General features: G+C 44.8%; 1 protein-coding gene across 1 annotated transcript in view; it reads right to left on the bottom strand.

Annotated features, from left to right (window-relative positions):
* The window catches only part of GABRR1 (gamma-aminobutyric acid type A receptor subunit rho1), a 33396-nt gene that overhangs the window by 10361 nt on the left and 9262 nt on the right, over window positions 1-13773 (bottom strand). The window contains exons 2-4 of the mRNA XM_052645865.1: window positions 7375-7481; window positions 5668-5735; window positions 3831-4054 (exon numbers count right to left, since the gene is read on the bottom strand). Coding sequence (XP_052501825.1) covers window positions 3831-4054; window positions 5668-5735; window positions 7375-7481 — 399 coding nt within the window. The remainder of the gene's footprint in view (window positions 1-3830; window positions 4055-5667; window positions 5736-7374; window positions 7482-13773) is intronic.

Below are 13773 nucleotides of genomic sequence, written 5' to 3'. Positions count from 1 at the left end.
TTTCAGATTCATTCAAGTTCTTCTTTTCTTGATTTTACTGACATTCACTATTTGTGTACAGTGTTTTTACAATAATATTAATGAAGTATTTATGCCAGTTGCCAAATTAGGCACTTTATTTTTTTTTACAATGTTGATATTTCTGCTTTGATAATAACATCTAATTGTTCTTAGTGGACAATTAGCAGGAGTTCTTAGTGGACAATTCCATGGAGATCATGAAAATGGAAAAACACTGGAAGATCTTATGCATCAACATGCAAGCACTTGCTGGCATCTAATGGTTTTGCTTCAGAGTTTACACAGGAAAATTGGCTTTTGCATCAAAGAATAAGCAAATACAGATTGTTAGTCATAGAAGAAAGATCTCCCACCCAGTGTGGAATTCCATGGCAGGGTATGATTAACAGTCACTAGCTAGTGAACATACTATTTTTCCTTCAGCCACAGAAAATTGGCTATGTATAAGTTATGAAAATTATCTGGATAATTCATGGCCAAAAAGAAAAAATCACTTTTAAATGGAAATTTCAAGGAAAAGAGCTCTTTTGAAACTCAGTTATCCAGATATTTGCCTTATTTTCCTCATTCCATTTGAGTGTTGTGGTCTGGGAGGGATCTTATATTGTTAGCAGCTGGATCATCTTATCTCTCCTGGGAATACTGATACACAGAATGTCTTTTGGCGGGTGGTCAGGCCAGCCTCTGACTTGGACACCTAATGGGTGGGCTCCCATTTCTATGGGTGCATCACCAGCACAACCACACCTGATGGCATCACCAGCAAGAAAGAAACTAGGAGCTAAGCTTGGAGACACTTGTGGCAAACTTTGGGGACATCCAATGTCAAATGCAGGTAGGTTTTGCTATGAACGAAAGTATTAAATAGCTCTTCTCTCTGTTGTCAGTTAATACAGGAGCAGGTTTTTTAGAATCACAGACATTATCAGACTTGTTCTTGGCACCCTGACTTGATGCTTTTCCACTTGTCACCCAAGCATTGAACAAGCACAGCGTGTGGTGTAATCTCACCCATGCTCACTGTTGCTTCCCTGAAGTCCTTTTGAATTATTTCATCTAGAGCATCTTCCCTTGGCAGCTTGGCCGGTCCTGAGATTTTCCTGCTTAACCCTCTCATGTAACAGGCAGTCAAAACCCTCACAAGTAACCAAACATATCTCAGTTCAGAAACAAAGAATTTTGGTCCAAGGTATCGACACTTCAAACTTCATTCACATTGAGACTTCTGCTCCTCCTTCCCAGCTAAGGCACAGAGTTGGCATTTGAGTGGTCCCTGTCTGCCCATCTCTAATCACCTCCCACATGGGTAGAAGTGAGATAAGAGAGGGATGGTTCTCTGGTGAGGTGGTTTCAAGCTCTCTGGGACCACTACGTGGTTGAAGCTGAGACTTTTTTCCCAGGTCCTTCATTCCCCCCACTGGGCACCTCCATCCTCCAGCAGCATCTTCCACTCCATCTCTTGGCTCACCACTCTCCATGCCACACATGCTGAACTATTCTCAACAAGCCTGGAAGTACAGACTGGCCCCATAAGAGCCAAAACTCCTCCTAGCTCTGCCCCTCGGCGGTTAAACAGCTCTTCTCTCACCCTCTAACTGCAGTGTCCCCCAACCATAAGCACACATGTGTCCTGTGCAGTCTGGCAAATGGCATGCCCACACCTCTCTCCCAAGAAAAATCTCTTCCTCCCGACAATCATTGACTCTCAAATCTTGAAACTGACTGGGAATTCAAGAACCATGAAATTGATTTTTCAATCTACCTAGTGTGATGGAGCATCTCACTTGTGAATTTCACTTGTTATTGTCTCTTGATGCCTAGGAAGCTTCACCATCCTGTTACCTGTCTCTCCCTGCCCATACCTCCTTGGTGTCCGTGCCTCTCTCTGTATCTAATCCTTTGGTTCCTGCAGGGCTCCCCGACTAGGCTGCAACCATGCTAAGCTCAGTGACTTTATACTATTCATCTTTATGTACCCAGAGCTTAAGACAAGACCTGACGGGGTTTTTATCTGTACAACTCTGGCGGCCAATCTTAATAAAAACACATTCTGTTGAATGGATCAATGAGTATGGATGCAGTGGAGGGCAACATATTAGTACTGATTTGGTGTTAACCTGCTGTTAACAGAAGTGACAGTACCCAGCTCCTCCATGTTTTCCCCCAAATAAATCTCAAAGTGATAGCTCTCACTAACTTGGACCTCTTTATTTCTCCCTTAAACAAACCCATGATTTCATTTGCAATGAAAAATCAAATTCTATGTTTTTAGGCACCTGAAGGCTCACTGACAACTTTGATGCTGAATGAACAGAGGTTTTCCACTTCCTCTTTTCTCTCTTCTGTTTCTGGTGTCACGTCCAATAGCGCCACACTGGACCTCCAGCAGTTCATGAGACCTGATGCTAGACTATCAGAAGTTTGAAAGCCTCTGGTTTAACATAATTTTTTTTTTTCTTTTGGCTATGCTGCTCAGCACGTGGGATCAGGGATAGAGTCCCCCTTGCACTGGAAACTCAGAGTCTTAATCATTGGACCACCAAGAAAGTCCCAAACATAGCCATTATTAAAAATTAATGTTATGTTAAGAACAGAAGTAAAACTCTGAGTCTGGGACCTAGCTGCTTAGATTCTAAGTCAGGATGAAGTAATAAAAGATTACTATAAATATTCTTTTAGGGCAGAAATTCAGCTTCAATATTGCCATCTCTGACTCTAAAAATACACTGCATCGGTATAGGCACTCCCTTCTTAGACACTGGTGTGTGGATTCAGCTTTACCAAAATAAAGTCTGTAAAACTGAAATGCACTCTCAGCACAGCACAGAAGGAGTAAATCTCAGCCAGTAGCTGAGGTGCTGCTCTTTAAAGGCCTGCAGCTCATCTCTACACGTCCTCCTGGGGGAGGTGGGCACCAAGATTTTCTCAAGGGGGCATACAGGGAAAGCCCCACTGCAATGTCTGTGGCTAAGGGAAGGTTATCCAGGTCAGTGCTTAATGAGTAGTTAAACATTTCTAAGGCTACTGTTCAGCACAGGGAATATAGCCAATATTTTATAATAACTTAATGGAGTATAGTCTATACATATATTGAATCACTATGTCATATACCTGAAACTAATGTAATATTGTAAATCAACTGTACAGAAAGAATGAATGAATGAATGAAAGGAAGGAAGGAATAAAGAAAAAGAAGAAAAAAAAACATTTATAAGTCAGCTGTGCTCAATGATTTTATTCTTTATGTTTTCGAAGTGATGCTCAAAATACCATTTAAAGTCCTCAAGTGGCCCAGGGTTCCCCATAGCCTCTCAAGGAGGACACCCTGGTGAGAAGGGATTTTTAAAAAAGAAACATGACTAAACTGACCAGGTGAGGTAAATGACTTTTTTTAAAGCAAAATTCCAACATGGGAATCAGAGAGGTCAAAGGAGCCAGGTCTTTGAGAAGAATTACATTATCTACTTTTCTGACTCCTACTAGAGAAATAAAACCTTCATTAAACATTTGAAATTGAATTTGCACAGGGCCTAAATCATAAGCATCAGTATGAGAAATTTCCCCAAATGTATTTTTAAGGAGAAATAATTCTTTAAAATGTTTACTCATGTGTAGAGTTAAGTTTTCCTGATGTTGAAAAGTCAGAGCCCCTGGAAAGTTAGAAGTTCACTGTTCAAAGCCAAAAGCAAAAGTGCTGTGGTGGGAGCAATGATACCCTTGGTTGACAAATGAGTTGCACTTCTTCCTAGCTTCGGGGTTAAGAGGACGCTGAGGGGAAGAGACCCAGAAGGAGGTCGGTAAGGGCTCACCTGAGGCTGTAGAGCACTTTGCCGTCGGGCTGGACCCGAAGCATCACGTTGTCTGTGGTGGTGTCGTGGATGAAGGAGCGCTTGGAGTGCACAAAAAACATGTCAGGGACCCAGATCTTCTTCACCAGCCGGCCGTCAAATGTCATGCTGAGGTTGTTGGTGCTCGGGAAGGACAGCCTCTCGTCCTTCCAGTAGTGCCTCAGGTAGAGGGTCATCGTGAAGTCCTGGGACCAAGGGTAGGGAGGAGGAGCCCACACACTGAACGGCCGGGTGATAGCAGGGCACCCTGCACCCCCACCACCAGGCTGAGGAGTGAACTGAGCCCAGGGCGGCCTTGCTTCTAGTCTCTGCTGCTTCATGAGGGAGGGAACACTTGTATGGGGGACTCAGCAGGAGGTTGTACAGAGGGGGCCTTGAATCCACCACACCCCACCCCACCCCTGGGCACTTGCCTCCACTTGCAGAAGGCTGCTCCTGCCAGTGCTGGGACCCCAGCCTGGGGGCAGCCTGCCCACACACAGGGCCAACTGCCAGCCTAAGAGTTCATGCCTCTGGAAGCAGCCCTCAGCCAGGGAGTGGGGCTGGGGATGGGTAAGGGGGATGGATAACCCAGCTCTCTGGCCCCTCAGTGGGGACAACCCTGAGGTGAGCTCTTTGCTGACTCCCAGAGAAGCCCAGAGGGACTGATTCTCACATAGATCTGATCTGATGACATGACCGTTTTTGCTTCCTTCCTTTTTCCTATTAATTTTTTTATACCACCATATATATATATATATATATATATATATATATATATACCCTAGGTGGTGCTAGTGGTAAAGAACCTGCCTGCCATTACAGGTAAACCCAGGAGATGCAGGTTCGATTCCTGGGGTCAGGAAGATCCCCTGAAGGAGGGCATGGCAACCCACTCCAGTATTCTTGCCTGGAGAATCCCATGGACAGAGGAGCCCGGCAGGTTGCAGTCCATAGGGTCACACAGAGCTGGACATGACTGAAATGACCTAGCGTGCATGCGCACGCACACACGCGCGCACACACACACACACACACACATACATATATATATAGAGACTGTGCCACGCAGCTTGCAGGATCTTCATTCCCTGACCAGGAATTGAACTCAGGCCCTCAGTAGTTAAAGTGTGGAGTCCTAAGCCCTGGGCCATCAGAGAATCCCCCCGACTCTTTTCTTGTATTTCCTTGGTGTCTGTGTGTGCGCCCAGTCGCGTTTGACTCTTTGCAACCCCATTAGTTATAGCCCACCAGGCGCCTCTGTCCATGGAGTTCTCTAGGCGAGAATACTGGGGTGGCTGCTGTTAAACTACTTGTGCCAGAATGCTAGTCTCAGATCTGCTTCTCCCCAGCTAAGACAAGCTTCTAAAAAGTCCTGTAAGTCAAGGAGTTGCAGAACGTTCTGTTTGTTAATCAAAGCCCGTTTAAAAAAGAAAAACAGAGGAAACTTGAGCTTTTTCTGCATTTTCACCGCCAGACACAGAGTCCACAGGAGTAGCTTGTGTCTGGCTCCTTGGATCCCGCTGTTTATGCTGGACAGCATTTGTCCAGAGAACACATCCAGGTGGCAAGAGCCTGGACACTGGGATGGGGACGGTCATGTCTGTCATGCGGCTCTGTTTCCTGCCAACAGGGCAGCTTTGAGCAAGTGTCTCGACCTCGCTGAGCCACCTGTAAATCGAGTGTGGGAATTCCCACTGCCTGGGGGTTGTGAGCCCAGGGATTGTGAGCCCGGGGAATTGTGGTGTGTGGCCCTCCTGGCCCAGCACAGGGCCCGAGGGGATCCCTCACCCGCAGCCTTGGCCGGAGAAGCGCTTACCATATCCACCTCTGAGATGCTGTCCAAGCTCTCCACCTGCACGTCCACACCAACAGGAATGGCCGGCCCTGGGGACGGGGCATGGCAAGAGCATTTACTCTTTTTATTTGAACTTTGACTACGAATGAGACAGGCATAAGGAGTATTTCTCACAGCACATTCAGATTTGAAGGTTTGGTGTCCCACATGCCAGGCTAAAGTCAAACCAGAGATAAAAGGGTGGCATCATGGGCTCGCTCCCTAGAATATTCCAGCAAAGGTAAAAAAAAAAAAAATTCTTTTTTGGTCTGAATCAGTCAGGTGATTCTGAAATGAGGAAGTTAATACAAAGCATTTGTCTTTGGTTACATATGCTCATCTAAAGGAACAATGAGACCTGGGTCAAAGTTGGGTCCCATCTAAAGAGTTACTCCTTAACATGAAGTGACACATTTTTTAATTTTTGTATTCACCTCCTGATTTTGCACCCTCTTTCATCTTGGAAGCCAGTGTCTGTGGCCAGGAGAAAGGCCCTGCTTGGTGAATTAGAACCAAGGTCATATTCAAAACATTTGCCAAGGTACTGATCTGCATCTTTGCTAGATGATTGAGTCGCCTCCATGGGGGATGTGATACACTGGGTGGATATGAAAATATTATATTTGGAGGGCATTTCTAGGCCATAAAAATATTTATAAAAAGAAAGAATCATCAGGGAAGTAGATTGCTGCCTCTTTTCCTCCCTGCTTTCAGGTATGTAGGACAGGCATGGAACATCGTCACAGAATATCATCATGGAACATCATCACAGAGTGAAAAGGTGCATTTGGGTCCAACAGCAGCAGATTAGGGACTGAATAAAGACTCCCTTCTAGAACCTGTTTATCCTTTAGGCAAAAGTGACTGGAAGAAGTAAAAGGCATGAGAATGATTTCTGAAATAAATATTTTTTTCCCAGTGGGGGGAAAAAAAGCTCATAAGAATGAAAACCCTATTTGACACTAAGAAACCTGAAATGTGGCAGCTGCAGGCTAAGCTTCAAAGGGCTCTGGCACGAAATCATTATTTTCTAAAGAGTTTTCATTTAATTAAACTCAGCAGACCACACTCTACCCTAGGATATGGGCCCAGAGTTCTGTCTGCCAGCTCCAGGATAAGAACAAATTTAGTCCAAGATTCATATTTCACGTTAAATTGATAATACAGTCATGATTTTAGGGGTATGATTATTGTGCATTTTTAAATGTATATTGCAGATAGAACTTTTACATTTTATTTTAAAAATTATGCATTTATAAGAGCTATGAAAGTGAGCATCATTTAAGAAAATTCCAAAAACTGCTTCCACAAATAAATAAATTTAAAAGACCCAATTTTAAAAAAATTGTTATTTCAAAGCATTTTCAGGAGGCAACTTTGGACTGCAACGTCCCCACAGCCAGCTACTAGCCTCCTTAATACTGGGACATCCTTATTGGGCGCCATGGCCTGAGGACAGCTCGGCTAGTCTGGCCGCAAACCAGCAGCTGCCTCCCAAGAATGCGTTCAGCAGAGCCCAAGGCAGGCTGGCCAGGGCAGGTGCTCAGATGATGCTGAGGGCTCAGGCATTGTTCACTAGGCAGACCTGATTGGGATAGGGAGCAATGCTGAATGGTTCCCTGGTCAGATGTTGCCCACAAACAGAAGGACCTGGAAAGAAGACGAGCCTCAAGAGTGCGTGCCTCATACCTCCAAAGCCAGGCCTCATGCTGAAATCGTGGTCATCTATTCTCAGAAGCTGCTCTGATTTTGTTAGTGGCGATTTCGTAATATCAGGGCTTCGTTTAAGAATTGGGCTGCAGAGTGAGAGAAAACAGGTTGATCACATACCCTAATTAAGTCAGATGAAAACTATTTGCATTCAGACCTGATCTTGACAAGTTTGATGGGCTGTGGTATTTTTTCTTTAAAGCTACTGGAATTCCTCTCTTCCATTCTCCGGCTTTCTGGGTCAATGAACCAACCCAGAAGATCCAAGACAGGAGTTTAGGAATGTGAATGAGGAGCTTGCAAAATACCAACATCTAGGGGACTTCCCTGGTGGTTCAGTGGTTAAGACTTCACCTTCCAGTGTAGGGGGTGCAGGTTCGCTCCCCAGGGAGCTAAGATCTCACATGCCTCTTGGCCAAAACACAAAAAACATAAAACAGAAGCAATATTGTAACAAATTCAACATAGCCTTTAAAATAAATAAAATATTTTAAAATCCAACATCCAGGCCCCCAGAGGTGCCAATCTGGGCAGAATGGAACCTGGACATTAACGTTTTTAAAAGCCTCCCAGATGATTTTAATGTGAAACCAAGGCTGAAAACTGCTGGTCCTGGGCTTACTAATGTCTAAACTCACCCAAAGCTCCTCAGCCATTTGGGGCAGGTTGCAGCTGGAGGGGAGAGGCAGTGGGTGTTGGCCGAGCCTGGCTCCCTTGGACCCCTCTGGCCCATCCTGCAGAGAGAGCATGGACTTGCCCTTTGTTCAAATGCCAACCATTCTGGCTCCCTAGGAGGCAGCTTCCTGTGCTTCTGCTTCCGAATTGAATCTAGGGCCATTTTAATTCATATTCACTTTTTCTAAGTAGGTAATATATTTGCAGGGTTTGACAATTAAAAAGAGAAAGGAAATGCAGTGAAAAGTTGGCTTTCTACCTGTGCCTCCGTTCATCCCATTCCCCCAACCACTGTTACTGCTCTCTCTCTGTTCTTCATTTGGCCGTGGGGCTTGTAGGATCTTAGTTCCCTGACCAGGGATCAACCCAGAGCCCCTGCTTTGCAAGCGTGAGTCTTAACCCCTGGACCGCCAAGGAAGTCCCCCTTCCCCCTGGTACCCCTCTTATTGGTTTCTGGTCTGTCTATTCAGAGTATCTTGTAGGTACAAGTAAATACAAACATACATTCTTATATCCTGTATTTTTCCAGTTGCTTTGAGATATAATCAATACTTAACATTGTATTAGTTTTAGCTGTACAACATGATGATTTGATACATGTATATTTTGTAGTAAAATTATTACCACAATGCATCTAGTTAACATCCCTCACCTCTCATAGTCACACTTTTTTTTTTCTTATGATGAGAAACTTTAACAGCTAGTCTTAACAGTTTTCAAATATACAATATAGTAGTGTTAACTATAGTCACCATGCTGTACATTAACATCCTCGGGACTTATTTATGATATAACTGGAGGCTTGTACCTCTCGATCCCTTTCATCCATTTCGCCCACCCCACACCCCACACCTAGGGCAACTACCTATCTGTTCTCCGTATCTACTAGCTTTTTTTTTTTTAATTCCACATAGAAGTGAAATCATACAGTATTTGTCATGTGTGCTGTGGCAAATGGTCTCTTATTTTCACACATCAAGTAACACATAATCTTACACTTTTTACTTCTTTCTTTATATATATACATATATAAAACTTGGATTTTTTTCCATATCAAAGTATCCCAAGCCTCATATTCTTTTTCACACTACATAGTGTTGCACTGCACAGATACACCATCACTCACGCGCTCAGTCCTCTGTCAGTGGACACATGAATTGCTTCTCATCTTGCTGTTACAATCAGTGCCACAAGGGCCTTGCACAGTCTTCACTTACCCCTCAGCAGCATCTCTGGAACTCACAGAAACAATGAACTGCCCTCCCAGCTCCTTGTCCCAACAGCAGTGTGTGTGTGTCCTCCCGTGTACCATGCACACTCAAACACACATTCACACTTCTTTCAGTGCACATGTCCCAAACTTTGGCCTACATCAGCATCTCTTGGAGGCCTGTTTCAAACCTAGGCTCCTGAACCTCGCCTTGCCCCAGAGTTTCTGATTCAGCAGGTCTGGGCTAAGGTCTAAGAATCTGTATCTGTCACAAGTTTCCAGATGCTGCTGCTGGTGGTGGTGGTCAGGAGATGGCACTTTATTTTAATGTTTTGGCCATGCCACCCAGCATGTGAGATATTAGATTCCTGACCAAGGATGGAACCTGTGCCCTCTGCATTGGAAGCACAGAGTCTTAACCACTGGGCCACCAGAAATGTCCCTGAAGATGGCACTTTGAGAACCAGAGCTCTGGTGCATTCATCCTCAACACACAATTTCCTCCCTTGTAACTGGCTTCGTCCATCGTTAAGTGCTTGGCTATCTTCTTTCCTGAAGAAACTATCATTCTGGGCGGGGGGTGGGGGGTGCAGAGAATGTGTCTGGGAGACAGAAAAGCAGAGTTCCACTCTCCAGTGACCTTCCTGCTCTGTGCCTTTGGGTACCTTTCCCTGGGATTCAGTTTCCTCATCTTATTGAAGGTGAAGCTCTGTGACAGGACCAGGGCTGCGTGGAGCCAATGGGATCATGTGTGTGTGTGTACTTTTTAAACTTGAAGGTGGACTGCACATGGAAAGAGCCATTGTTGTTTCTCAGCCAACAGGAAGTTTCCTCCTAAAGGAAGGAAATCGCTGAGCTGGCAGCAAAGGCTGCGTCCTGGGGAAGAATCTTAACTAATGGATCAGGATGGAGGTACGCTGCTGCTGGAAGGGAGGGAGGAAGCCATTGCTGCCCACCTCCTCTCTCTCCTAATGGAGCCAGGAGCCCTCCTTCTGCTCCCTCCCCCTTGGCCAAGAGTAGAGGTGTTGCTGCAAATCACTGCAGCTTGGGTGTGGGGAAGAGGCCCCTTACAGTGGTGTGCGTGCACCTCTGGTCACTGTCTGCCTTACTTGAGCACATCTTTGTGCACTCTGTCTTTGAGGCTTACTATGAAATTAAAACTGAAGGTGTTCTAGAGAGTCCAGGTACTCAAATCAACAAAATATCCTTCACCCTGTAGGTTTGCTTCAAATCTAACTGGAATAAAATGTGAAAGAAAAAAAAAAGACTACAAAACTGCAGTACATTATTTTAGCTTTTCAACGAGCAATTCCCATGACCCACAGAAGCAGGAATTGGAGGATTAATTATTCAGAAGGCCTGATTTGAAGAGGTCTGACCTAAACTATCTCCCCAGCTGAAACTGATGGCATTTTTAACCTGGAACTGCCATGAAGCTGTCAGTGTGGAGAGCGACACATTGCCAGGTGGACCATTTCGCTTGGGCATCCTTGCACTTCAGCTTAGGGATTCAGCCAAAAGTGCACCGGCAGGAGATGAGAGAGCAGAGGGTAATTCCTCCTTCTCTCGGCTTCGATGCCAGGGACTAGCCATGTCTGTGTTGCCCTATGACCACAGATAATCACAGTACTTCAATAAGCTCCAGTTACACAATTTCCCTTTCAGGTCTGCAGGTAGTCACGGCTTCCTGTATTTCTTGTGCTTGGGGGTGGGGCATTTACTTGCCTGGTTGCTGCCCTGAGTCCTGTGCACCGCTCTGCGAGCGGTCTGTTTATTCAATTATTGGTTAAGCCCTTCTGAGTGCAGTACTGTTTTCTGCCAAGACCCGACTGATACCCAGGGATATTAGGGCTGATGCACAGGGATTATGTCATCTGCGACCAAGTGGAGCAGGGGCAGGTGTGCACTCTGCAGGAGGTGGTCCCAGGGCTGGGGAAGGGCAAAGACTGGAGGGAGAGCTACAGGTCATCACAGTGGATGGTCAGCAGGGGCAGGACGAGGCCACAGGCCACTGAGGGCAGAGTCCTCTTCATTTTTGGCATTTTGCACAAGTGCTGGGTGCCCGTGGACTCTCAGTACATGTTAGTGAGTGAAAACGGTATTAGTTCTTTGGATGGGTGCCAGAGAGAGCAATACAAGAGATGCAGGAAGAAAGAGGGGGTAGGAATAAAAGTCAAGTTTGGCCCCAGTCTTACTGTGGCTTTTGTTGTTTAGTCGCTATGTCGTAGACCACCAGTCTCATCTGTCCATGGAATTCTCCAAGCAAGAGTACTGGAGTAGGTTGCCATGCTCTCCTCCAAGGGATTCTTCCCCACCCAGGGATCGAACCTGAGTCTCCTGAATTGGCAGGTGAATTCTTTACCACTGAACCACCAGGGAAGCCCTACTGTGGCTTTGGGCCAGTCTAAAACAGAACTGGGCACCTACCCAAGGAAGGGTTGCCAAATTCTGAGAAGTCACTACCTCTGCCATCATGAAGCTGAGATTCTAGCTTAGCAAAAAACTGATAATTAGGACACAAAATCTTATTCTTTCTTTGCCACACCACGCAACTTGTGGGATCTTAGTTCCCGACCAGGAATTGAATCCCAGCCATGGCAGTGCAAGCACTGAGTCCTAACCACTGGACCACCAAGGAACTCCCATAAAATCTTTTTAAAATTGTTGCTATTTAATATTTTACAATAACTATTTTTTGTTCATATTCCTATGTTAACAGTTTTTGGAAAATAGATTGAAGCCTAAAGGAAAGGATGAAAACCACTAAGAAATAACCGGTACCATCCTGAGTATATCCTTACAACCCTGAGAGAGGGAAAAACACTATAACTTGCTTCTAACTCAAGTTACGTATATCTTAAAATACTTTTAATGTCACCAGCATCATTTTACCAGCTGAGGTACGAGTATTAACCTTGAAATGAAGTGTAACACATAGCAAATAAAAGGATAACTAACACTGCCTAAATACTTACTCTCTGCCAGTTACCAGGCTAACTATATCACATGTATTAACTGGGTTAGTCTTTGTAACAACCCTGTGAGGTAGGCCTTGCCATTGTGCCCATTTCATACATGAGGAAGCTAAGACACAGACAGTTTAAATAACTTGTGAAAGTGAAAGAGCCAGGAGTCACACTCAGAGGAAGCAAGTTTGGCCACTGTATCTCACTGGGAGATCTGGCTCCCATTGCCTGGCTCCCATTGCCTGGCTCCCATTGCCTGCAATTTGGGTTCAATGTGGAAGGTCCAAGCTTACCTTTCCCCTCACAGAAGAGCCAGCATGGACCTTGCACAAAACTGGTGCCCACTCACTGATTAAACAAAGGCATTTATTGGGATTTCCCTGGCAGTACAGTGGTTTAATTTCCATGCTTCCAATGCAAGTGAATTGGGTTCAATCCTGGTCGGGAAAAAAATGAGTGCCTTTACTGATTGAGTCCCTAGGAACTTATGAACAAGGAATTGACATGTTCCAAGTTGGATACTTGGCTGTCTGAGGAGGCCTTACAAATAGCTGTGAAAAGAAGGGAAGCAAAAAGCAAAGGAGAAAAGGAAAGATATACCCAGTTGAATGCAGAGTTCCAAATAATAGCAAGGAGAGATAAGAAAGCCTTCCTCAGCAATCAATGCAAAGAAATAGAGAAACACAATAGAATGGGAAAGACTAGAGGTCTCTTCAAGAAAATTAAAGACACCAAGGGAACATTTCATGCAAAGATGGGCTCAATAAAGGACAGAAATGGCAGGGACCTAACAAAAGCAGAAGATATTAAGAAGAGGTGGCAAGAATACACAGAAGAACTGTACAAAAAAGATCTTCACGACCCAGATAATCACGATGGTGTGATCACTCACCTAGAGCCGGACATCCTGCAGTGTGAAGTCAAGTGGGCCTTAGAAAGCATCACTACAAACAAAGCTGGTGGAGATGATGGAATTCCAGTTGAGCTATTTCAAATCCTGAAAGATGATGCCGTGAAAGTGCTGCACTCAATATGCTGGCAAATTTGGAAAACTCAGCAGTGGCCACAGGACTGGAAAAGGTCAGTTTTCATTCCAATCCCAAAGAAAGGCAATGCCAAAGAATGCTCAAACTACCGCACAATTGCACTCATCTCACACGCTAGTAAAGTAATGCTCAAAATTCTCCAAGCCAGGCTTCAGCAATATGTGAACCGTGAACTTCCAGATGTTCAACTGGATTTAGAAAAGGCAAAGGAACCAGAGATCAAATTGCCAATATCCACTGGATCATCGACAAAGCAAAAGAGTTTCAGAAAAATATCTATTTCTGCTTTATTGACTATGCCAAAGCCTTTGACTGTGTGGATTACAATAAACTGTGGAAAAGTCTGAAAGAAATGGGAATACCAGACCACCTGATCTGCCTCTTGAGAAACCTGTATGCAGGTCAAGAAGCAACAGTTAGAACTGGACATGGAACAACAAGCTGGTTCCAAATAGGAAAAGGAGTATGTCAAGGCTGTATG

The sequence above is a fragment of the Budorcas taxicolor genome, chromosome 9 (assembly GCF_023091745.1).
Source record: "Budorcas taxicolor isolate Tak-1 chromosome 9, Takin1.1, whole genome shotgun sequence".
In the NCBI taxonomy this organism is placed as follows: domain Eukaryota; kingdom Metazoa; phylum Chordata; class Mammalia; order Artiodactyla; family Bovidae; genus Budorcas; species Budorcas taxicolor.
Note: the sequence above shows the minus strand (reverse complement) of the source record. Positions and strands in the feature narration are given on the sequence as shown.